This window comes from Gracilinanus agilis, chromosome 5 (assembly GCF_016433145.1).
Source record: "Gracilinanus agilis isolate LMUSP501 chromosome 5, AgileGrace, whole genome shotgun sequence".
Taxonomy (NCBI): domain Eukaryota; kingdom Metazoa; phylum Chordata; class Mammalia; order Didelphimorphia; family Didelphidae; genus Gracilinanus; species Gracilinanus agilis.
The window spans coordinates 162,845,778-162,872,297 of NC_058134.1; the positions used below are offsets into that span (position 1 = coordinate 162,845,778).

The 26,520-nt window shown below is 33.1% G+C and overlaps 1 protein-coding gene across 1 annotated transcript in view; it reads right to left on the minus strand.

Annotated features, from left to right (window-relative positions):
- The window catches only part of PCLO (piccolo presynaptic cytomatrix protein), a 555,993-nt gene that overhangs the window by 63,893 nt on the left and 465,580 nt on the right, over window positions 1-26,520 (minus strand). Inside the window, exons 21-22 of the mRNA XM_044677248.1 lie at window positions 16,880-17,021; window positions 12,165-12,232 (exon numbers count right to left, since the gene is read on the minus strand). Of these exons, the coding sequence (XP_044533183.1) occupies window positions 12,165-12,232; window positions 16,880-17,021 (210 nt within the window). The remainder of the gene's footprint in view (window positions 1-12,164; window positions 12,233-16,879; window positions 17,022-26,520) is intronic.

The window sequence follows — 26,520 nt, forward strand, 5'->3', positions numbered from 1 at the left end:
AAATTATTGCTGGAGGCTGAGGGACTTATGAGAAAGAAAACTAGCCACATTCAAGGAAGAACTGTGGGAGGAGAAACAGAATAAAAACAACTGCTTGAACACATGTGCTGTTGGAGATTTTATTAGGGATGTAGACACTAAATGATAACTCTAGTCCAACTATCAATAATATAGAATTAGGTCTTGATCAATGATACATGTAAAACCCGGCAGACTTGTGTTGGCTAAGGGGGGGAGTTTGGGGGGTTTGCGGGAGAGGGAAAGAACATGAACCATATAACTATGGGAAAATATTCAAAATAAGAATAATAAGAAAAGCAATTATGCTGGGAGTCAGGGCTTGATTTTCTTAATAAAAGTTCTTGGAAGCCAAGAGTTTAGTTGAAGAGCACATAAAATTAAGTGGAAAACTAATAGACCACTAATATGGTTGGTATTTCCCCTACTCTCAACTTAGCCTATTTGAGGAACCTTGATGGGGAATGTATCTGAATTATTTCTCCCTGAAAAGCTGATGGAACTGAACACATACATCAAATCTTTCTCCAATTTTGAAAATTTTCACACGAAAAGTTTGGATTTAAAAATATTTTTGACAGATTTCCCTTATGTAAATTCTCTGATCAATGCTAATGTGTTCTATATATCTATAATTTTGGCTTACATTAGGCAAAGGATTATAGCTAGATTATAGATGAGGCTATTTGACTGCTATATATTCACAGGATTCATATAGGTCAGAAATCTAAATCTCTGTCCAAATCTTAGGGGATTTTTCCTAATTTGAACCCAAGTGAGTTGTATATAAAAGGACTTGAGGGCCTTAAATTTTTCAATATTCTTTGCCTTAAGTCATTAAAATAGCAATGAAAGTGATAGCTGGAGTAGTAAGGAAGCTCATTATTATAAACAGGTGTTGAGGCTCAAACTGAGGGAGCTTCAGGTAAAATTATAGTCTCCAAGGGGGAAATAAATATTTGGGTAGAAGCACAGAAACAAACAAACAAACATACCTCCAAGAATTTATCCCCAGGGCTATTCTTTGAGAGGCAAAAGGCAGGGTCAGTGAAGAATCAGTTCTACATCTTTTTCCCTTTTCAAAAAAGAGAATGCTGGATTTTTTTTATTTGTCTGTTTTTTTTCTTTCTTTTTTAAACTCTTATCTTCTGTCTCTGAGTTAATACTGTGTATTGGTTCTATGGCAGAGGAGTGGTAAGGGCTAGGCAATGGGGGTTAAGTGATTTGCCTAGGTTCACACAGCTGGGAAGTGTCTGAGGTCAAATTCGAACCTAGAACCTCCCCTCTCTAGGCCTGGCTCTCAATCCACTGAGCTCCCCAGCTGCCCCCTGTCTGTTTGCTTTTAGAGCAAATACCTGAAAAAATTGTTCCTTGCCAACACGTAATGGTCACTCTTCTGTCCCAACACAGTTGTGAAAAGCAATGATAGTAAATATTTTCAAAGTGTTCTTTTTCAGATATTCTTTCTAACATTTTATCTAACTCAGCATCACATGAACAAATGACTGGAAGAAATGGCCTCATAAATCTTTCCGTGTGTCCTTCTTTCTGGGCTACCTGTTCAAAGGATAAACATCCAGAAGGTGGTTTCAGATAAACTACTTTCCTTCCTTCATATTTTCCTGGACAACTATCTTTCTGCTAGACACAATTATTTAGTGCAAGAGATCCCACTTGCTGATATTTCCTACTTTAAATCTTTTCAAGAGCATTGATTGATCATCCACTTTGAGAACCCTAGACAGTCACTGTGAGTTAGAGTTGCGATATAGAATAGAATGATGATTTAATGTCAAATGGAAAAAGATACTGGGAAATCTTGCTGTAATGATACATATTTTTCCCCACAATGGATCAGAAATATAGAAAAGGAGCCTCACTGTTTAAAATGGAATATCTAGCTTGAAAAGAATTGAATATTTGACCAAAAAAATGGTCAGTTTTTAAAGTCCCCCCCAAAACCATTTCATTCATCCAATGGGGAGAAAATGTTTATTAAACAATTGAATATATGTAAAATGTTCAAGTGATTAATGTTTCAAGGTGACCAATTCAAAACTGAACCTTAAAAGCCATTTTTCACTGTGTTTAACCTGCTTGTTTTATAAATAATGATATATATTTTTGTTAAACATTTCCTAAATACTAACCCAAAGGAATAAAAGAATTATTTAGGATCAGAGATTGAGAGCTAGAAACATAAGCAGAAATCATTTAGGTCAACTCTCCGGTTTTATAGACATAAAAATTGAGCCCTAGAAATGTTAAAAAAAAACTTGCCCAAAGACCCACAGATAGAAGCTTCAGAGCCAGAATATAATCCCAGATCCTCTGATTTCAGATCCCAGCATACCCAGTAACCACCACAGGTAAAAAAAAAATGCATCTTCAGATTTCCCACCTTATTAATTTCTACTTTAAGATGTACAATAGTAGCTCTTCCGCTTGTTTTTAACCAGCTTCAGGATTTCAAGGTCTTTTCACAAGATGGTAAAGTCAATTGTTATAGCCACACAATGGATAAAAACCATTCTGACTGCTAGTCGATTTTGAACTGTAAAGTATATAATTTCTATCAGTGGTAGGAATAGATGCTGCCTACAATGATCATATGAAAAGTCACTCACACCAACTGACTGGCATTCAAACCATCTGTTTTTACCTCAAGACTCTACTGCTGGAAACCCTGATTGTTTCAAATCAGAACTCATCCCAGTTCATCCTAGCATCATGCTTATCCAATTATGTATCTCACCTCACCTGAGAGAACCAACATTTTGTGTTAGAATTGGGCAGCTTACCATTCCCCAGACATGACTTGTTCTCTCCTATTGGGCCAATAATTCTGTATCCATTTTTTCCAGACTGGGAAGCACAATAAGTAATCAGGAAATTCTAAGTGTGAATCTTGCCTTAGAGGCTTAGTATTCATTTGAACCTGGGAAAGTCACTTATTCTGCCTAATACTCATTATTTTCATCTATAAAATGGAGAAAGTAATAACTTCTACCTCCCAATGTTGATGTGAAGCATAAAGGAAATAGCATATATAAAGTGTGTCACAAAACTTAAAGTGTGTATGCAATTATTAGCTATTATTGTTGTTATTCAGAACTCTGCAAGATCTTAGTGCCTCTGGCTGGAATGTACTTCCTCCTTTTCATTTCTTTTCTCCCCATTTATACCCATCATTGGTAACTTTGATAATCTGATAATTGCATAGGTATTAATGTGTGCATATACATTTATGCATAATATATACATATGTATGAACATGAACATAGAATAAATATACACATAAATACTTAAATACACATTTATCTATGTAACCCCCAGTAGTGAGAGTGAACCCCAGATTTCAAGGCCTCTGGGAAGCCATGGTCTGGCCAAAATCAGTCACACAGCCTAGGCATCACAAGAGGCCCCCAAAATCCCTACTGTACTTGGCAACGACTGGTTGTCCTTGTTTTACCCGTTGAAGCCAAACATTTCCCTGAGAATCTGAGCTAAATGGTTACACCTTGACATATTGAATTATTATCCTATAGAAAACTCTGTCTCAATTTCAATGAGGTAAATTAAGCCATTGTACTAATATTGTAGATCATTACTAACCATTGTCCCTGCAAAAGGCTTACCTAATCCGGTAGCCTATTTCACTTTCTGTATAAAATACTAGCTAGGATCAATAAACCTTGCCTCTGATTGCTACCAGTTTCACTGGCACTCCTGACACGTGTCATCCTTCTCCCCACAACTCATTCTCCTTACCCCTTCAGGATCCTTGAATGTTTGTCAGAACCCCTTAGAACCTGTCATATCTATATACCCTGAATATTCACTTGCAGTATTTGTATGTTTTGCATATTATATATTTTCTGAAAATATGGTCTTTCATATAAAATTCATTAAATTGGCAGCTGGCAATGCAGTAAATAAGGCAGTAGACCTGGAGTCAGGAATACTTGATTTCAAGTTCATCCTCAGATATTTATTAATTGTTAGATCCTGGGCAAGTCCCTTAATCACTTTCTGTCTCAATCCCCTCATTTGAAAAGCAGGAGTGAGCGTAACACCTCCACTGCCCAGTTGTAGAAAGGATCAAGAGTAAATGATTAGAAAATGCTTTCAAACATTTGCTATCTATTCTAAGCTATTATGATTATCTGTTATTGAATATCTTCTTTATGCAGAATACTATGCTAAGCATGAAATGAGGATAAAAAAGCAATCATGCCACCTGTCCCAGAAGATTATACATCCTCATAGGGAACATTATACAGCTAAACCTTATACAACAAGTACTAGAAAGGGACATGGAATCAAAATGTATAATGCAAACTCTATACAAGTATTGAGGGAACACTAAAGTATGAAGAAAGATTTTTTTTGATAAAGGCAAATATGAAACAAGTTCTTAAGGTAATATTAAATATAAAGATATTTGTTCAGATGTGAATATATAGATCAATGCCTTTATACATGTTTATATATGTACCCGTACCTAGTAGATACATATGTAATACCCAAACATATATACACATTGTAAGATTCTTAATGATAGTAACAATATTTCAATTTCCCTGTGGAGACTTTGGGTTCTCAAAGATAATGTCAGTGGATCCCAGGCAATAGTAGGTCTATCAAGATAGAAAGACTTCTAGTATGAGCCTCAATCATAAGTCTAAGAGCCAATGTAGTTAAATATCAAGAAGTTTATCACTGGAAGCTTAGCAAAAAATAACAATGGTAATAGAATTTATGGAGCACCATGAAGTTTACAAAGCACTTTATAAATATTACCTTCTGTTATTCTTCTTAGGGATATCAATGCTATTATTATCCCCATTTTATGGATGTGGCAGAAAGACATTTAATGATTTTCTTAGGGTAAGAAAACTAGTTAGAACCTAAGACTTGATTTTAACTGAAGTCTTAAAGAACCAAATAAAAATACAAAACAACTGACAGACCTTTATGGTTACCTTTTATTTCTGTAATAACAATGATTGTTTTCCAGGAGAGGGAATAGAGGGCACTCAGAATTACACCTTGCCTAGCTCTTAGGTTTAGTTTAAATGTAGATTCTTTTAATGTGCTATTTTTGTCCAACAATCAACAAGGAGACTCATTATTGGAGGACCTTAATCAAGTCTATATCATCATTCTCATTATTAATGAAAAAAGAATGTGAAGAAGTTGGATATGATTAGAAGGATGGTTCATATGTTTTATTCAGAAAGAGAGAAAATAGGTTGTGGCTTTGTCATTATTTGTGAAAAGAGGCATCAAAAATATAATTTCATAGGATATTTGTACATATTTATTTAGATTGTATATGATGAGCATAAACATAAAATCTACTATGAAGATAATTGAAATTTGTGTTCCAATATATGTGAGGATAAAGTAGAGAAGATGAAAAACTTGACAAAATCCAAATTAAGTCAACATTTATCTTCCCATTCAGTAATTTCAGTGCAAATGTGGGCACAGGGAAAGACAACTATCTTAGAAAATATCTTGTGGTTCATGAAATGAGAGAGGTCAAAGGAGCCAGATGGTTTGTAATTTTTTATTCATGATGAAAGAAAAAAAGTTCCTATTCATGGCAAGAGGTAAATCCAATATCAAAAAAATAGCATAAAAGTTTAGAAATGTCAGCTTCCTGATGTGATGGACATTTCAGAATCACCTATATACAATTAGATCATTGACTGGAACAAAAGTCAAAGTCAATATCAAATAAGAAAGAAAGAATTATGATAAGAAATAGTCTTATCAGGAGGTCCTTCATCCCTAACCTATTTTTCTCTTCTTACATGAAAAATCAAAAATTTTAGAAATGGGTCTATGAATTAGATGAGAAAGAAAATCACCATCCAACCTAACTGTGACTCTGTTTCCCTTCTTTTCCCTCTCTCTCCACCCATACTTAGTATTCTCTTTCCACATTCAGGGACTAATATGGTTGATAATTGTGCCATAGATAGCCCCAATACACTGATACTACATCACTGTGTAGTATAGGACCCAAAGACTATAACCTCTCTATCCACTTACATAAGTATTGCCTTCTTTTTCCTAGTGCTAGAAACAGCCTCCCATCCCTCAATACAGAATCAGCATTAAAAATCCATATGCATATTCCTTTTCCTTGACATATTCCCTGAATCTCTCTAGGTCATATCTCCCATCATCAGTTTTAAAATGCTTTTTTAAATGATCTAGTAGGGTAATTAAGGATTTTGCTAATAACATCTTCTGCTTTACACAGTAATTTTAATTACAATATGAAGAGAAACATTATTCAATAATAATCCATTTTTGTAATGATTCTTTTTTTTTGACCATTCTGATATTTCTGCACTTGGAAACTACAATATTTGTTTTCCCCTGCAAGAAGTTTCCAAGAAGCATTGAAGCTATCTTAAAATTTTGCAGAGTGGTACTCTAACATTGTATCAGAGAGGCTGCAAATTTTTCATTATATTATCTATATGTAATTGAATAAGAAACCATTTTAAATGTGCACATATGTAATATCAATAAATTTATATTGAACTGAATGATTCAATTCTATTTAGTTCAAGATTTACGAAGTGTGTGCACCATGTGCACACCGTAATGCTTGGATCTGTAGGAGACAAAATCTTGTCAAAGTCTTGCCTTCATGGATTTTAACAGCTAGTTACAAAACAGAGGAAATAAGTAGGTAAGAATAATATGTAAATAACTAAGCGTACATACTTTCATGTGACCTTTGAATTAGAGGAAAAGAGAAAAGGAAAATTTTTCTAAATTAATTTGATATGTTTGTAGTTTTATTTGTAGCTGGTAAGGACATGGAAGAGACTACTTTTAAATGCAAAAAATTCAATGTATCCATATTCTTCAATTATATTTAGATTTTTCAAATAGATCAAAAATATATTTACTATTAAGTCCATATCTATCTATAACTTATTAAATAAGATGTATAGAGTGAGTCTATCTTGCTTCCTTTAATATTGAGTTAAATAACAGATAAAAGGCAAGTGGAATTTTAAAAATTATTTGGCACAAAATAATAAAAATTTGTTCTGGGAGATCCAATTATTTCCATATACTGATCAAATTCACTGGAAAATTACAATGTGTCATGGAAGAGGAAGGCAAAGTGAAACACATTTAAAAAAATTTTAATAGGAAAATATCAGAGAAAAAACAATATTGTTCATTGGTGCTATTTAGTCATTAAGGTTGTGTCTAAGTAACATCAAAATAACCTGTTAAAATACCAATTCAATTGTTTATTTTGCCACAAAACTTTTTTTTTTGGAATTGATAATAAAATTGCCATAAATATTATAAGAAGAAATATTCTTCACTGCCACTTTTAAACAAATCAAGATTAACTTTTTTTGTTTGGACACCTCAATTTGTTTGTTTATAGTTGAAATCAGTAAAGCCTCATTCTTTTATGATATGCTGACGTTCTTCTATTCATGATTCTTCAAGGTGAAACTGACATTATGATGAGAACCTTCAATAACTGTACTCCCTTGGTTGTGATCCAAAATGTCTCTGCTTCATAACAAATTTTAATTTGTAAAAACTTACTCATTTCACTAGTTTTAAAAAGCACATAAGACTATTCACATTTTTTTCTAAAACTAGGGTCAAGACATCAGTAGAGACAATTGATTTTAGATTATGACCCTACTGAATTAATCTCACATTGAGCTTGAAATTTATGAGTCACTTTTGTGAGGCAGACGAAATATCAATATAAAAAAATGGCCAGGTAGAAAGTGGAAATTTCTATCATAAGCTATAATAAATAGCCTGGCTCACAATCTAATAAATACATAGAACAAGGCTGTGCTTGGTTAGTCTTGAAGAAAAATCCAAAATATTGAAGAACACGGTCATCAAAACATTCAACCTTGTGAAAATTTTCTTATCAAATACCGCCTCTGTCTTTGCTGGGTCAGGGAACAAACTATGCTATAATTCTTGCGTTCTGGTCCATGAATATATGTTTGGTTGAGGGGAAGATAATTTTCGATTGACATTTTTATATTTTAGTTTCTCCTGGATTTCAATATAAGACTCCTTTCTTAGGATTTTGACTTGAACATTACAGATTTTCTGACTATTATTCATATTTATAGGATGTCATAATTAGTTGAAAAGTGAAAAAAGTAACTAAGCATCTGCTTTTTTTCTGATCTTCTCTGTCTCTCTCCTGCTCATTCCCTAACCCTACACCAATCCAGGGGAGTGGTTATTGTATTTTTTTTTAATTTTGTAAAGAGCTAATGGTCAAGGGAAAAATAGAGTTAATTTATTGCAATGACAAAATGTAATTTACTTCATCAGAAATAAAGACAGTTAATATCTTAAGACCTCAATTGTCAAACTATTTTTAAGTAAAGTTATTTCTTGACAACTGTTATTGAAATTATTTTCTTACTGTTAATCCTTATTTAACATGAAAATGAAGTTTATTATCACTTAATACTTCATTGTGTCTATTCATGATATCTCACCATGTATTTCACCTCTTTCAAGTAAAGTTATTGCTTGTCAATCATCCTTCCCTTTCACGTCTTAGAACTTCTATTTCCCTTCAAGGGTCATTTCAAATGCTACTTCCTACAGGAAACCTTTTTTGTTAATTCTAGCTCTTCTTCCAAAATTACTTTTATATATGCATTTAAATTCCTTGATGGCAAGGAATATCTAATTTTAATTTTTAGATCCCCAGTGCCAACTTTGCACAGAGTATTGAACATGTTGAGTTGAAACAAAACCAAAAACCTATGTGTCAATGAGCAGTCCTTCAAAATTTAAAAATATACTAAATGTATTCATGAGCTTCTGCAAGTTACAAGAAATATTAATCATTAAAATATAATTTAATTTTAAAAATATGAATTAATACAGAATATAAAGAAAAGTATTCCTTGCCATTAAAGAATTTAAAAGCTCTCCTATAGAAAGGAGCATGTGAACTGACCCTTAAAGGAAAGTAGAAGTTCTAAGATATGAAGGGGAAGAAGGAGAGCATTCCAAGAAAGGGACATAGCTTGGGCAAAGGTAAAGGCATGAGAGAAGTAATTCCATTTATAGATGATAGCAATAATTTTTTTTTCAGTAGAGAAATATATATTTGAGAATCATCTGCATAGAAATAGCAATTGAACCAATGGAAGCTAATGAGAACATTAAAGCAAAATGTAGATGGGAAGAGCACTGAAATATATCTCCACATGGGTGCAGCATAGAAAGTGATTTATTAAAAGAGTCTGAAAGTAAAGGTAGGAAAAAAGAATCATGAAAACCCAGATGAAAGTGAGTATTTTGGAGAAGCAGCTGGTCAAAATTATTAAATGCTGCAGAATGGTCAAAAAGTATCAGAAGTGAAAAAAATCAATTACATTTAGCAACTTAATCATTAAAAACTTTAGAATGTACTATTGCATGGTATCAAAAGCCAGAGGCATTGATTATAACTTTTAAAAATGAGATTGGTTGTGAAAATAAAGTGATGTATAGGATGAAACTTGGAGGCATAAGAGGTCAAGTAAAAGTGTGTGTATATGTCTATCTATTAGAATGGGTAAGATCACATTTACATCAGGGAAACATAAAGTGAGAGTGAAGATTAGAAAGGCAGCACAAATGTTCTAAGACACAAACTCTTAGAGGTCAAATCAAATGCAATAAGCAGAGGATTTTGTCCTAGCAATAAGACCCTTTTTTGTTAGAGATTGAAGAATAGCAAGAGAAAATGAAACATAGATTAAAGGAATTTGAAATTTAAAACTGAGGATAAAAGGGGTTTCCAATGGGTGGCCTCAGTTTTCTTGGGCCTCTGCTGAGAGAGAGAAGGGTGGAGGTCGCATAGATTGACTTGAGGATAATAAAAAAAATAGTATAAAACAGACATGGCAGGGAATAGGAAGTCAGTCTTAGAAGAGTGAAAGGATTGACATGATTCAGTAACAAACCTACCTACTATATCCAAAATGATACAAGAATCACATGAATATTTCAATTTATCACAGATTAATGTTTACTTGATTATAGGTAACCACTTCAGCAACAGGGATCATATCTCTTAGTGAAGTTATTTGTGAGTTGTAAACAGAAAAATGAAGTTGTGATTCAGTGGCCAGACTTTTGTTAATGATTCTAAGAGAATTTGGCCAGCCTGGTCTTCAGGCAACATGCATAGAGGCCATATCTGGCTTTGAGACTTCATTTTATTTGTATAGTTGTTACAAATATAGGGTCTATATTATATACAACTACACAATGATAATGAGGCATTAGTCATGAACATAAAACTGCCATTTAAAAATATCTCTCAAGCCAGCCATTTCTTCTTTTCAATTTTGGACTGGACTTTATTATACTCCCATCCCAAGTACTTTCCCTCCCTGACTCCTCCATCTGCCTCTTCCATTTGCTTTTCTGTTTCCTTTTTCCCATTGGGTTGTAAGCTGCTAGGGGCCACAAACTCTTTTTTATATTCATATCCATATCACTTAACACAATACCTGGCACTTAGCAGCCACTTAAATGTTTTTGAATAATCAAACAGCCCAATCAAAACAAAGAGACTGGCCAAAATAGTGTTACCATAAAGAATGTGCCACTAATTGATTACATATTACTGTTCAGTTAGGTTATAGTTTTCATCTCCCTATTTAAGCTTCTGTTCAATAATCAGTGGAAGACTAACTTCTGGTCAGGGTAAGTAAGCAAAAGTTGTTGTCAAATCTAAATAAAATTTCAGATGTCCTATGATTGCATTATTGTAGACAAATATACATCTTTTGTGTGGGAAAGAAAGATGAGACCCATAGTAGGATGAACAGCTTTTCCTCATTGACAGCTGTTAACATTTGTACTAAAATTGTTATAAAATTGAAGTTTCTAAAATAAGGTACAATCATGTATATTTTCCTGAATACTCAGTTCTTTATGATCAACATGGATTTATATCTATTTCTTTCACCTGTAGATTCTGGGAATTATATGTCATTTTGACTTCAAGGGGGGAAAATGTGTTGCATTGATCACAAATTCTTTTCGTTTGGCATCTAATTTGGAGAAACGATATAGTGAATTTATCTCCACACCCATACTGCAAAGGAAGAAAGTAAGGCATAGAAAGGATAAGGAACTTGTTCAAAGCCACATAGGTGATAAGTGATGGAGCCTAGATTCCAGTCCAGGTTTCTTACCTCCCAATATTTTTTCGCTGTATTACAACAAAAAGCTTACCATGATAATTTCCATTTCAGAGTAAATAGGATAGGTGGTAAGACCATAAGGGACACAAAACCCTCACGTAATGATTACAAAACACTCAACAAAACAAAACACAATGAAAAAACAGCAAAAAACATTTAAGTCATAATAGAGGGATGTTTTTTTTTTTTTTAACTCTTACCTTCCATCTTGGAATCAATATTGTCTATTAATTCCAAAGTAGAAGTGGGATAAAGGCTAGGCAATGCAGAATAAGTGACTTGCCTGGGGATACATAGCTAGAAAGTTTCTGAGGCCAAATTTGAGCCCCAGGACTTCCTGTCTGTAGGTCTGGTTCTCCATCTACTGAGCCAACTTGTTGTCCCCTACATATTTTTTTAATCAATAACTTTGTATTTACATAAAAATTAGAAAATGATATTTTATCTGTCATTCTCTATTTCAAGACAGAATTTAGTTTAGAAATAAAGTTCTTCTTTCAAAAGATTTTCCATCCTTTTTTAAAAGCCTTCTTCAAAGTGTCCTGCCATTACCCACAGACCTAGTATGGACTTAAAAGAGATCTCCATGCTTGTGCTATCCAATTAGAATGGGGTGTTGGGGGAGAAGGAAAGATAGGAAAAAAAGAATGTTAGCATGATATGTTGTGGGATTTGCTCCTTGTATTTCCAGTTCTCAGAAGGCACTGACTGAAATGAGTGCCGAAATTCCAAAAATGTTATATAAAACTACAAAGTTAGTCTTATTTATTGCTTTAAAGAAAGACTTATGGAATCATCATTTTACCTTTGTATCTAAGATAATCCTTAGATATCTGAAATTAAAGTCAAAACATTTTAAATATTGTATGTAGATTGTAATTGTGAATTTTACTTTACCTTCTGCATCTGGTAATCCTACTGCAGGCTGCTTCACTGTCTCTTGTCCATTCTGTGCCATCTTCCCTCTATTAAAATATATCAATATTCTGTTAGCAAAAGTTCTTACAAAGGTAGATGCCAAAGAACATAGAAAATTATAATCACAGATAATTGCAATAATGTGTTGCCTAAAAGTCTCAGATTGGAAATATATATTCACTCTTAAAGACTTTTCAACTATAGTTTCAGTGAATGCACACACTATTTTTTTCCTAAAGCCCAGGATAGCTCACAAAGACACATTCTTATCACAATGCTTAAAAATCTATGGGAGTGGGGGGGGGGGGAGGTGGGGCAGCTGGATAGCTCAGTGGATTGAGAGACAGGCCTAGAGACAGGTTCAAATCTGGCCTCAGACACTTCCCAGCTCTGTGACCCTGGGCAAGTCACTTGATCCCCATTGCCTATGCTTTAGCACTCTTCTGCCTTGGAGCCAATACATAGTATTGATTCCAAGATGGAAGGTAGGGGTTATAAAAAAATAAAATAAAAACATTTTTAAAAAATCTATCAATGTTTTTTGTTTTAAGTGTTCAAGGTTGAGTTATGCATTTTTGCTATTTCATGTTCAATATACATGAAAAATATTTACTTTTCATGTTTTCCCTTCACCAAAAGTAGCTATGGTGCTGAAAGAGTAAAAGTTAGAGGGATTAAGTGATAGGAAGAGAAAGTTTCCCCTATCACACACTGCCAACCCTCTCCTTTGTCTCCAGCTTTGGGAATTATGCAGTTGTTTGGAAGTAAATATTGAGAGATAGGCTGAACAAATTAAAAGAAAAAAAATGAATGCATGAGGTAAGTCTAGATGCTTAATTTCTGATAAGTTTTGAATCATAGTGAATTCTTGCATCATCTTCTAGATACTGAAACACAGAAAATATGTAGATTTTATATGATTTTAGAGCTGAAAGGAAACTGAAGGCAACCCTTTGATTTTTTTAGATTATTAAACTGAGGTTACAAACAGCTATACAAATAGCAATTATCCAAAGTCACTAGATAAAGATGATCCTCCGGAATTTTTATTTTAAAAGTCTTATTTTGAAATTATCTAACCTCATCCTTTCATTCTGATAAAGCCACAAATTTTTCTTGACTGCATAACATATGGAGTCTTCAAGACGCTGGGAAGACACATAGACATGTAAGAAAGGTTCCTTACCAAAGTATAATGCTGGAGAAAAAGCATTGGATATGGAATCAGAGGGTCTAGTTTCAAATTCCAGCTCTACTTCTTATAACATAGTTGATCTTAGAAAAAAAATCAATTCATTCTATGGGCCTTTATTTCCACATTTATAAAATGGGTGGGTTGGGCTAGGTGACTTCAAAAATCACTTCCAGATATATATTTATAATTATTTACTTTGCTATAGTATATAATGATACATATATGCATGTTGAATTTATTTTGGGCAGGCTTTGAGTCATCATATGATCTTATTAGAGATATTAGAAATAAACAATACTGGTAAACATCAGACTTTTAAGAATTGTATATTCCATCTTCATCTCACAGACACTGAAGTAGATAATACAAGATTTAACTTGAGTCAAAACTTGATCAAGGATTATATTTGGAAGTTTCTCCTTACCTTCTTTTAGAAAAAAAAATCCATTGTCATATAAAGGTAGGGAGACCTAAAGATGATCTGATTTCAAGGGCTTAAGGATTCAAACAATCTTCTAAAGACTAACGAAGGGTGTCATAGACCCTTCTTGTAGTCTGAGAAAAGCTGTGGATCTCACCTAAAAAAATAGCCTCAAAAATGTAAAAGCAAATACATAGTATTCCTATTTATTTTTATTTATACATTTGAAGTCATTATATAAAAAGAAACCATTTATATTTGTTATAAAAAGAGAAAAAAAGAAATTCACTGGTTTCACATTTAAAAACTGGCCAGGTCAGTCAGCCCCAAGAGATTTTTTCCCCCTGGTTATTTTGCTAGGTCAAACTGAACTTACTAAGGCAAAGACCTAATGCGATTAATTTTTTAGAATTAATTTCTACAGAAACAAATCCAACTAAAATATAATTTTTACTGAACACTTGGCTAAGCCCTAACAGTAAAGATGAAATAAAGCAATAATTAAGAGTTCTAGTTGAAATATTGGGAAAGAAAAACTATATATGGGAAAAGTAGATTTGTGACTTTCAGGATTCTTTATTAAAATTTCAAGTAGATTGAATTATCCATATGATTATATATTTCTCTACATTATTTTGTCCAGTGTGGCTTCACAAAATCACTTATCTATCTAGCACAGGAACTGAGAAAGAGTCTGGACTTCAAAACCAGAAGAGCTAGAGGGAGCTCTAGTCCACAGTATAGAATGATAAATTTGTTGAAGAGGAGGATGAAAGTACCCTAATCAATCCTGTGGCCTCTAGGTTGAATTCATTGCTGTGAATTCATTTGAATTCACAATTGAGTCAAAAGAATTCATTTAGCTTTGATCTTGCTCTCTAATAAATTTAATGACATAACTCCATATTTTGGCATTTGGGTAGTGGTAGAAGGAGGAAGAGAAAAAATTGGGGCCAAATTATACTCAGTCTTCACCATACTGCTTTGTGCTAGTTTTATGTTTCTATCACTAAACATTTTTGTATTTAAAAATTCAAGTCAATTTATGATCGCCATATTATATTTTCCACCAATCTGTTACCCAAATTTATTATCTAAATGCTTGTTCCACTTTGCAAAGGTTTAATATTATTACATATGTGTCTGAAAAATAGTTGCATGATATGAATTTTAGGGAAGAGTGAAAGCAGACTAAAAGAAGCCTGCAAAATAGGAATGGAAGAAGTATAACAATTTGAAATAATTCTATTTTTGGTTCAGACACTTGTTATTTGTACAAGGAGCTCCTAAGGAAGAAACTTTCTTAATGAATGCAAAGGTAATACACTGTAATTTGTAGTCATAGAGAGTTGCCTAAAGGATAGAGAATTTAGTGACTGTCTTCTCCAAGATCATAGAGCCAGAAAAGAGTAAATAATTTGGGAGAATGAAAAGAATATCAGCTTTGTAGTCAATAGACTTGGGGTTTAAATCCTATGTTTGACCTTGAGGGATGCAGGGCATGGTGCAACCTCCTACAACCTCAGTTTTCCTATCTGTAAATTTAGGAAGTTGTACTTGAAAGAATTAATGTCCCTTTCCTTTTTTGATATATGAATCTAGATCTTCTTGACCTGAATGGTGGCTATTAGACTACTCTGCTCTGTTGTATGTCAGTTCTATTTTTATAGTAATGATTCTGTTAAGAATCTGGGGTTTGGAAACAACTTGGGGTTTGGGAATTTGTTTAAAGATCTCAGTTCAAATGTGTCCTGAGACATTTACTAACTGTGTGACACTGGGCAAAGTCAGTTAAATCTGCCTCTGTTTTCTCATCTGTAAAATATGCTGGAGAAGTAAATGGTAAATCACTCCAACATCTTTGCCACAAAACCCCCAAATGGGTCACAAAAAGTTGGAAATTACTGAACAACAATAATGTGTGTGTGTCTGTAATACTAATATTTTATACATTGAAAAACATCATTTTGGGGTCCATAATCTTCACCCAACTATTAAAGGGGTACATGGCATAAACAAAGGTGTTAAGAGACCCTGTTTTGTAGAAGGACTCATCAATTTTTAGTCCTGTTTCTTATTACAAGAGCTATTTCTATTTTACTTGAGTTATATATAGATATACTTTATTAAGGGAGTCATTAATGTTTCTTGGGATCATAGTCCTAGAAATAGCATAGTGTTAATAGTCAAGATAATCAGCTTTAAATATCCAGGCATTTCTACTTCAGAAGTGTAAAGGAGTATCAAAATGTGTTAATTATTTTAAATTCGCATAGTAATGATTTCAAAAATATCTGCCAAGTACTATTGGACCAATGCCAGTTTTCTAAATATTCTTCAACTCTACTTTTGATTATACTTTGTCACTGAAGGCGTGATGACACAGTAGAAAGAAAGAGCAGTCATGGGACTCGCTCTTAGAGAACCTGTGTTCAAATCATGGCATGCTCCCATGAGCCTCAGTTTCCTCAAGTTTAAAATAAGGAAGCTGATCTCAGTGCATAGGATACTGGTCTTGAACTCAAGATAATCTGGATGAAAATCCTATCACTATTCCTCACTATATGTGTGACCCTGAGCAAGTCATTAAATCTGTCTTGTGCTTCAATTTCCTTATATGAAAAGAGAGGATTAAATTATATATCTTCAAAGGTCTCTTTCAGCTTTAAAACTATAATACATTCTGGAATGACATCTATGATCTAATTATAAGATTAAGACATAGCATAATGCTTCTTCTGAATTGAACCACCTTAGAATGAATCTGATTATTTCAATGATTTTCCTGTTTAATACAAATCTGTATAAATAAAGGTAGTGATAAATAATCAATAGTCCTAGTCTAGTTCTTTCATGTCTATAGAAACCATCTAAATGTCATGATGCTTCCTAAGCATTTGCTGAGAATGGAATGTTAGTCTTTATTTAGATAAATTTTCTTCTTAAAATAATTTGCCCATTTTTCTCTTAAATTTCAAAGAAGCAGATGACGGTGGATGACTCACACTGAAGAATACTGGTGTTTGGCTCACTGCTAAATATGTCAAAGGGGAAGGGAAAAAAAAAAAAAAAACTTACGCTCTTGGAATGGGAAATAGATTAGTCTCCCCTGCAGTGCAGCTACTTCCTTCACTGTCCACACTATATCCACTGCCAAAGCTGCTGGCAGATGAGCCAGTAGAGACGGAGCTTTCCGCAGGTCGGTGATTAGTAGGTCTTGCTGTATAGGGTGGGAACATCAGGTTAGAGAAAAACTTGAAAATAGTCAATATGAAAAAGTTGCAAGCATATAAAATAAAATCATGATTATATTTCACATTCTTTTCAATAATAAATTAAAAAATATATACCTACATATATTTTGAAATAATACAAATTCAGGAGTTTTTTCATTGGTTGATCATATTTTCTGATCCATAATGTTCCATATCAAATTACTATGTGATCCCTATCTTATGGGAGAGGTTTGGTGGATGCATGGGGGATAGCCAATACACTATTTTTGATTATCTGGTAATTATTTTTAATTAAATCTTTAAGACCACACTGATTGAAACTTTCCTTGACTTTTGACATCATTTTTCTTTCATAATCCATGATTGTATGACTCAAGGACAAATAATCACATTTTACCTCTTCACAGAAGAAACATTTCAAAAAACACCCATGAACAGAAATGAGGACAACAGGGGGACAAAAATAAACATATGTGTCTTAACTCCATTTAAAAAAAACAATTTTTTTTTTATGACAGAGGGTGACAAAATATAACCATTTGTTGCTATGTCCAAATTGGTTGAAAATAATCTGGTCATTCAGACAGACTTCAGAAAGTTTAATACATAGAATTCATTTTGTCTTGTATAGAAAGTCAGTAATTCATGTTGTGTCCCCAAAGTTTACAAATCAGTTTAGCATGCTGAATGTTTTTACTCATGGGAACTAATTTAAATGGTGAAGGAGTTCCCCACTTGCCCAAGAAAGGTCAATTTAACCTTTAATATAGCTGAATTGATGGTAAAATGGCCTTACTTCCAACTTTGGAAGTAAAAGGCCAAATAGCAAAAGATGGAAAAAAGTGATCTCCTCCTTTGTGGGCAAAAAGACATCTTTAGGCAGAATTTTTTGTAACAGATAAAAAATCTGTCTTGTTCCTATTCTATCTCTTTTCTGAGTTATTCTCCCACCTGCTATTATCTCTCTGGAAGGCCTCATTCCTTTAGAGCCCCATGTGATGCCCCAGTTAGGTTTTAGGAACAAAGCAATATAATTGGTCTAATTTGTTTCCCACTGGAGAGTTCCTTTGCACTGATGCACACTGGCAACTCCTCTGTAATTTACAGCCTGAAGGAGTTGCCAGGGGCACTGGGAGTTTAAAGGTGTTGTTTGTGGTCTTTTGAGTGTGTTTGCAGATCCTGTGCCAGGTTATCCTGACTCTAAATTCAGCCTCCACTGAAGGGCTACTTTGACTCTAAAACAAATTATAAATCATACAGATATTTAAGTTGAAGATAGTACTTTAACTCTACTGTATTTCTATTTTTGCAAGAATACATGCAACCCAATTGAATTTCTAATTTGGTGAGATTTTTAGTAGTTTATGAAAAATCAATAAAAAATACAGAATTTGTGGGGAAAAATATTTTTGAGGGGTGAGGGGAACTTTGGTATAGAGACAAGCACACGTATTTATGTAAGTGGATCTGAGGCTCTGGGTAAACCACTTTAAATTTATAAAACAAAGATATCTGACTAGAACTAGACAATAAGGTTAAGTCTAGTTCTCAGTCTTATTACTCCTTTGGCTACCACTATGGCAAGACAACACCAACTGGAAGGCCTTTCCCAGGATTAGTTTTTTCTGGGATCTTTAAGTTTTTCATTGTTTCCCTTTTCTTTGTGTTATGTTTTAAACACTTTAAAAAATATTCTTTCATTTTCACAAATGCTGCTGTGGCTTCACTTATAGGAGACCAAATAAGAAGGGTAAGAGTATTGGGGAATTTAGGAAGCAAGCATAAGGGTAATTTATATTGTATATAGAGCTCTATGTTGATGGGCAGCTAGATGTCTCAGTGGATACAGTGCTGAGCCTGAAAGCAGGACGATTCATCTTCTAGAGTTCGAATTTCATCTAAGACATTCTCTAGATATGTAATCCTAGACAAGTCACTTAGCTGTGTATGCCTCAGTTTCCTCATCTGTAAAATGACTTGGAAAAGGAAATATCAAATCCCTCCAATATCTTTGTCAGGAAAACTCCAAAGGGTGTCATGAAGAACTGGACATGTCTGAAACATCTCAACAACAACTGAGTTACCATGGAATCTTGGGGTTCAGAAGGACATTCCAAAGGTCTTCTGCCTACAGAGAGGGCTATGCAATCCAAGCTTAACATCCAATTCTATTCAGCACTTCTTTTATGGAGTATCTACTCTGCTTTTGACTTTGTGGTTGGGCTAAAGTGATTAAGGTTAGAGTGAAGAAGATGTGAATTCAAATCCCTTCTCTGATCCTTCTTAACTGTATGACACTGGGCAAGAAATTTAACCTTTGTGTACACAGGATAGAGTTAAGAAGACCTCATTCCACAACCCACCTCAGATACTTAGTCTTAGTGTGATTTTGGCTAAATCACGTAACCTCTTTTTGCCTTTGTTCCCTCATCTATAAAATGGGAATAATACTAGCACCACCTTCTGTGCCATGGTTGTTGTGAAGATAAAATAACATAATATATATGAGATGATATATGTAAAGAACTTTACAATTCTTAAAGTGCTATAGCTATAGAAATGCTGGCTAGCAGATATGTATAGAGATCATCTACTCTGAAATAGACTCAAACATGTATTTAACAATAAGCAACTTATAAATAGTTGTTGGGTTTTTAGAAATTCTGTTTTGTTGTTGTTGTTGTTTCTTAACCAAGATATTTGGCATTTAAATTAAATCAACGTTTTCATAAAATATTTTTCAATAAATTTTTCAATAAAATATTTCATATTTTTTCTATTTCATTTATTTATTTTTTTTACTTTAAAACCCTTACCTTCTGTGTTGAAGTCAATACTGTACATTGGCTCCAAGGCAGAAGAGTGGTAAGGGTAGGCAATGGAGGTCAAGTGACTTGCCCAAGGTCACACAGCGAGGACGTATCTGAGGCCAGATATGAACCTAGGGCCTCCCATCTCTAGGCCTGGCTCTCAATCCACTGAGCCACCCAGCTGCCCCCTCAACAGTATTTTAAAGAGGTAAAAGCTACAGAAAGAGGTGATTATTTAGCTAATGTAAAAAAAAATAAATCAAAAACTGATAGAATTACTGGATTATACTTTATAAATATATACATATATTATAATGTAAAGCTGTGTTTACAACTAGAGATGTAAATCAACAAACCAATTCAATGAAAATTATCAGTCAAATCATTTTGACATTTAAACAAAATTTAAAAAAACCCAGTACTGTGTATTGATTCTAAGGCAGAAGAGTGGTAAAAGGCTAGGCAATGGGGAGGGGGGAGTTAAGTGACATGTCCAGGGTCACACAGGTAGGACGTGTCGGGGGCCAGATTTGAATCTAGGGCCTCCCATCTCTAGACCTGGCTCTCAAATCACTGAGTTACACAGCTGCCCCCCCATCTTGACATTTTTCTATACTAAATTAGTTTCTATTTTGTATTGGGCTGCTTTTAATAATGTAGATCCAAATTGAGTTTGATCAACAGTAACAATAATGTAGAAGATATAAACAAGCAATTCTACTATTTGATTCGATATTCATTTTGGTTAAAATATATTACTAATCCATTTCCTTCAATCCTGCCTAGTTGAGATGCCTCATTTTACCCCCATTCTGATATGACCAATACAATAGTTTACAAAAACAATATCACAGGAATGATATCTTAACCTTCACATTTGACAATTTTTTTCACTTTAAAGATTTTGATAACTCTGGGTTCAAGACAAATACATTTCTTTTTAAAATAAGAAATATGGCACAAGTCATAAGACAACAAAAGGGAAACAAAGAACAAAGTTGGAAATTAGTTGGTGGTATGCAGTATTTCATTTTGCCCCCTCTTTTCTGAAATTAAGTGTTGTTTGGAAAGTATGAAGAAATACTGTGAATATTTTAAATACTTTAAAAAGAAAATATATTTAAAAAATTAAATCAAGGAAATTAAAAAAAATTTAAACATCTGTTAACTACCCTTCCAAAACAAAATCATGTAATGGTAACTAAAACAAGTAGAATTGAATCTCTGTGTACAAAACCTTAGGTATTCATATGAAAAAAACATTTTTATAAAATCAATTTCTGGATATTTTCAATATACAACCCTAAAGTTCCCTAATATTGACTTTGTATTAACTCAAAATCTATGTAATTAATTGAAGTTTTCACTCGAATGCCTATTGATCTATTTGTACATAAGCTGAGCCTAGATAGATCAATATTCAGCTAGTTTCTGGCAGAAAAAAATAAACTATTATTCACTTTTATTTAAGCTGTGACTTTACAGAATAAAAGCAGATTAAGGAAAATGAATGATTCTATCTGAAATACAAAGATTTCAAGAACTATGATGCAGCATATTAAGATATTTCAGAATACCTGGATAATTTCTTAAACTTTATACCAAAGTTTATACACAATAAGATGTATAGGTATGTATATCCTTTTGTGTAGGCATAGCTTAATAATACATAAATATAAACTAAATTGTCCTGTAGGAACTAGCTAAAGCAGCAATTTAAAGATAGGTATATTCAGACACATACGAGTATATGTATATCTCTTTACATACAGTACACACTTTTGTATATTTATAGTTGGTCGTCCAGGTGGCACAGTGGTTAGGGCACTGACATTGGAATTGGGGGGATTCATCTTCATGAGCTAAAATCTAGCCTCAGAACTTAATAGTTGTGTAATTTGGGGCAAGTCACTTAACCCTGTTAGCCTCAGTTTCTTCATCTGTAAAAATGAGCTGGAGAAGGAAATGACAAACAGCTCCAGTGTCTTTGCCAAGAAATCCCCAAAAGGGATCATGTAGTGTCAGACGTGACTGAAATGACTCAACAACAAAAAGTTACGGTCACACACATAAACACACACACATTGCATATGTATGCATGTGGGTAAGGGAGTATATACACCTCCTCCCCCCTCCCCAAGAATATATTAGTGACTGAGTCAAAACAAAGCAAGTCTCCAGAGTGTAGATGAAGAAGTTTGGAATTGTATGTATTAGGTCTAAAGTTTTCTATACCTATATCATATGACAAATGTCCCCTGCCTGCCCCTAACCCACAATGTCCTGAGCTTTGCAAATAATGAATGTCTTTGCAACACTATAAGCCTATAGGATGGATTAAAGGTATCTATTTTCTTCACAGTCCCCAAACAGCACCCATGACAGAATTATTGTAACATGATGTTGCTCAACAAACTGTTGAATGAAACAATGGAAAGTCCAAATGTCAACTATTTGAATCTACCTAAATATATAGTCATTAGGAATCATCTAGAAAGAGAAATCTGATTTGGTGGAAGTTTTGTTCCTTCTTACAGAAGAGTTTGTCCTGTACATGTATGCAGTCTGAACCTGAAGCTTCCCTCATTAGATTTTGAAAATAAAATCCAAAGAAACCCAAAGAAATGGAAATTTGACATTGAAATAAATATTATCATTATTATAAATATGTTTCCTTTCCTGAAGATTCATCAGCTCTAGTTCAAAATTGTTTGTGTACTATATAAATCATTTAATTCAAGTTGTACTAATATTGCCTTAACAACTTTTATTTCAGACTCTCTTCATACTCTTAGAGGCTTTGGCATCATCTAGAGAGTGCCAAAACATCCAGTTAATTCAATTCATTCAGGAAAAATTCAATGACATATTTATTTTATGTCAAAAAAATCAGAGTGATTTATAGTCTCAATTTAATCAAAAGGACCAATGAGGTTATCATTTTAATTCATACTTTCTTATATTTGTATGGGAGAAATTAAATCATCTTTTGGGGCTGATATTTTCGGAATTTAAAATAATCAGATGTTTCAACAAGGTATTCATTTCAAACACAGTTAATTTAGTATGAAATACAGTCCCTTTTTTCCATGATAAAAAAGAGCCCGATTCGACTGAATTAACTGAACATTGTATAGTAACAACTTCTTAGTTCTAGGATCATGTCATACAACCTAAGTTTTCATTTTACATATTCTAAAATGAAATTTAGTTCAGTCCAAGTGATTTGGTGTCAATCTTTGGTGGCCTGTGAGGTTTCTTCCACATTTTTATTGCTGATTACATAATTTAATTATCCTATGTATGTTGTTATCACATATAAAATACTTCATCGTGCAAATTAGCATAATTATGGCAGTCCTGTTTAGGTATCCCTCATAGAAATATATTTTAAAGTTTTTGCTTCTTATGGTAACAATCAGAAGAAGTAAATCATTTTTAAATTATTGGAGTAAATGATGACATAAAGCAAGATATAAAATGAATTAATTTCATCTATGTATGTATGTATTTATGTCTATATGTATGTATTGGTATATGTGTGTATTTATATCTGACAAGTAGATTTAGGAGACATACAAATAAGTAATTAATCAATATACTTAAAATAACGTATATCTAGTTTAGTACAATAAAACAAATTGTCATACAGATTTTCTAGATCAATTACATCTTGATGTATAACTTTACAATATGAAAATACATCATGTTTTACTGAAAGGGGCCCTAGTCTTTATTCTAGGTCTTCAATTATAGAATCAGTAGGTTATTAAAATACTTTAAAATGTAGTTAAAAAAAGAGGATTGTAATATTTATGGATTGCCACCAGAGGGCAGTGTTACAAATAATAGTAGTACTGATTTAGCATCTTCAGACAGATGGGTGGTGTTCTCTCATAGAAAAGTATATTAAAATGGAAATACATTTTGATTTTTAATTCTTCTAAAGTACTTTGAGTTTTCCTTATCCTTTCAATGTAGTATAGTCAATTAATTTTTGGAAAAATATTTTGTTACTGAAAACTAGATTATTTCATTCTTAGGCTCATACATTTTGCAGAGATTTTGCTTCATGACATACCTTCTTTAACTATATATTCCTATTTTTCTCACCAGGGATCAAATAGAAGTGGAATATGATCCGTTTAAAAAAAATGAGCAAATAAACTCATGATAGATACATTCCCCGTGTGTCATAGGAAATAAAAAAGTAATAATCCCAGTTTTAAACCATTTCTTCACCCACAATTCTGTGTTTAAGGGGATTCTTTGGAGAAAGTGATCTTACCATTTCTGATTCTCCTTAATCCTATTCATTGTTTTAAACTATCCTCTTCTCTTGATTTTTTTCCAATACCTCAATGGTTAGATATAATTTTATCACTTGACATTGGCTTACCTTAATTCAATCCTTTTGTATCCCTTTCATTGAATGTCTTTTTTTTTTTTAATTTTGTTAACTCTTGTGCCCTCCTCTGGCTCAATGTAAAATAAACACCACTAGCTACCATCACAGTAGTTCATATACATGGTGCCTGACCTGTACAATTAAAATTCATGGTCAGATTGTTCTGCTACATTTTCTATTAAGTTCAGACATATAAATTTGTAAATCTCATAGTGCTCTTCTGGTGGATACATGAGTTATAGATTATGGGCTGAAGATTACTGTCCTAATAGGCAGCTACATGGTATAATAGAATGTTGGACCTGGAGTCAGAAAAAGTAGAGTTCAAATCTAGTCCCATACACTTACTAGTTGTGTAATCCTGGGACATTCTGAATGCCTCACATTCTTCAACTGTATAATGGGGATAATACTAGGACCTACCTCATAGAATTGTTGAAAAGATCAAATGAGATAATATTTATGAAAAGCTTAGCATAGTTCTTGTCATATAGTGGTAAAATATAATGCTTAACCCCTTCTACTGCCACCAATTTCTTTTGGAATGATAAGAGCACTATATTAGTAATAATAGTTTATTATTTCTACGATATCTCTTTTGATCTAAACATTGATATGGCAGCCATAGAAATGGAAAATTTTCTCAACTGGTTTTGTTTCTTTTTTGTTTGAGGATGGGAATGATATTACTATCAGGTTTTTTTTTTCAACATCTATGCATAAAATAATCATTATCTTTCATCAGATAAATTAAAATTTGGGGGGGATATAATTCATCTTTTTAAAAGTGATGATCCTTTTTTTCTTGATCACTACTTCATGAATATTAAATTGATTTCCCTGGAACAATCCATTCACCAATTTTTAAAAAAAATTTTTTTAAACCCTTGTATTTCGGTGTATTGTCTCACAGGTGGAAGATTGGTAAGGGTGGGCAATGGGGGTCAAGTGACTTGCCCAGGGTCACACAGCTGGGAAGTGGCTGAGGCCGGGTTTGAACCTAGGACCTCCTGTCTCTAGGCCTGACTCTCACTCCACTGAGCTACCCAGCTGCCCCCATTCACCAATTTTAATATCAATTATAACAAAAACATTGTTTCACATTAAACCCTTGGGTGTGTCCACAATTGTATAGTTAACTTTCAGTCATGCTTTCTGCCCAAAGAACTTTCTATTCTTTGAAATATCTATCTCCTAACTATACCTAATCTATAAATCTCTCTATCTCTCTACCTAACCTCCAGCATAATACATGAGTAATATCTTTTAGAGATGATTAAATCAAGTCCTCTGGGAGGCAAAAAAATTACTTCCTTTAAATGTACTTCAGTTTATTTCTTAAGTACAAAAACAAGAAAAATAGAATATAGAATACAGATGAAGTACAGAATAATAATATGATCCCACTTGTGTTTCAGTACAACCAAATTAAAACTACTTCTACATATTTAAACATATGAAAAGTTTAGCTAATCTTTTTTTTTTTTTTTTTGGTTTTAGCTCTTGGTGGGAGATTAATTAACATACTTTCTTCTAGCAACACAATATTAGTATTAACCTATATGTTAACCTATCAAAATATCAAAGAACTACAAATTTTATGATATTTATACAATTCTTTTCTTTGAAATACAAAATATCCTTCGTGCTCAAAGGTACTTCACCTTCATATATGGAGACAGTTACAAAATTAGCCATGTGAAAATATGAAGAAAAAGAATATGGGATTCTTCGGTATATTATACAAGACTATGGAAAGCAAACAACTTTGGGTTCCCCCTTTCCTACCTCTTCCGAATTATATTATGTTTACATTGTGTTGCTCAAATCTTTCCCATACCTATAAAATAATAAGATTTTAACAGTATTATAATATTCATCTATTTCATATATGTGATAATACTTTATAGATATGAATGATAATTTGGTGGATAAAGGGTCCACAAATGATTTGTTAGTGTGTATATATATATATAATTAGGAATGATTTGAGAAAAAAAATGTAAAGCTACCTATATCAGAAAAAATAAAAAACTAAAATAATTTCAAAACATGATAAGACATTATACTCAGTCATTGATATGTTAAAGAAATTGAATTTAATTGTTTTTTTCCATACCTGTCCTTGGGATCCAAGCCATGGGGCTGACTTTAATGAGCTTCTGCCTCGTAATAAGCAGTTTCGAAGATGTCAGTACTTAAATTCTCTTGAATGAGATCTAAGACTGACCTACTTCACACCAAAATTCTACTACAAAGGAAATA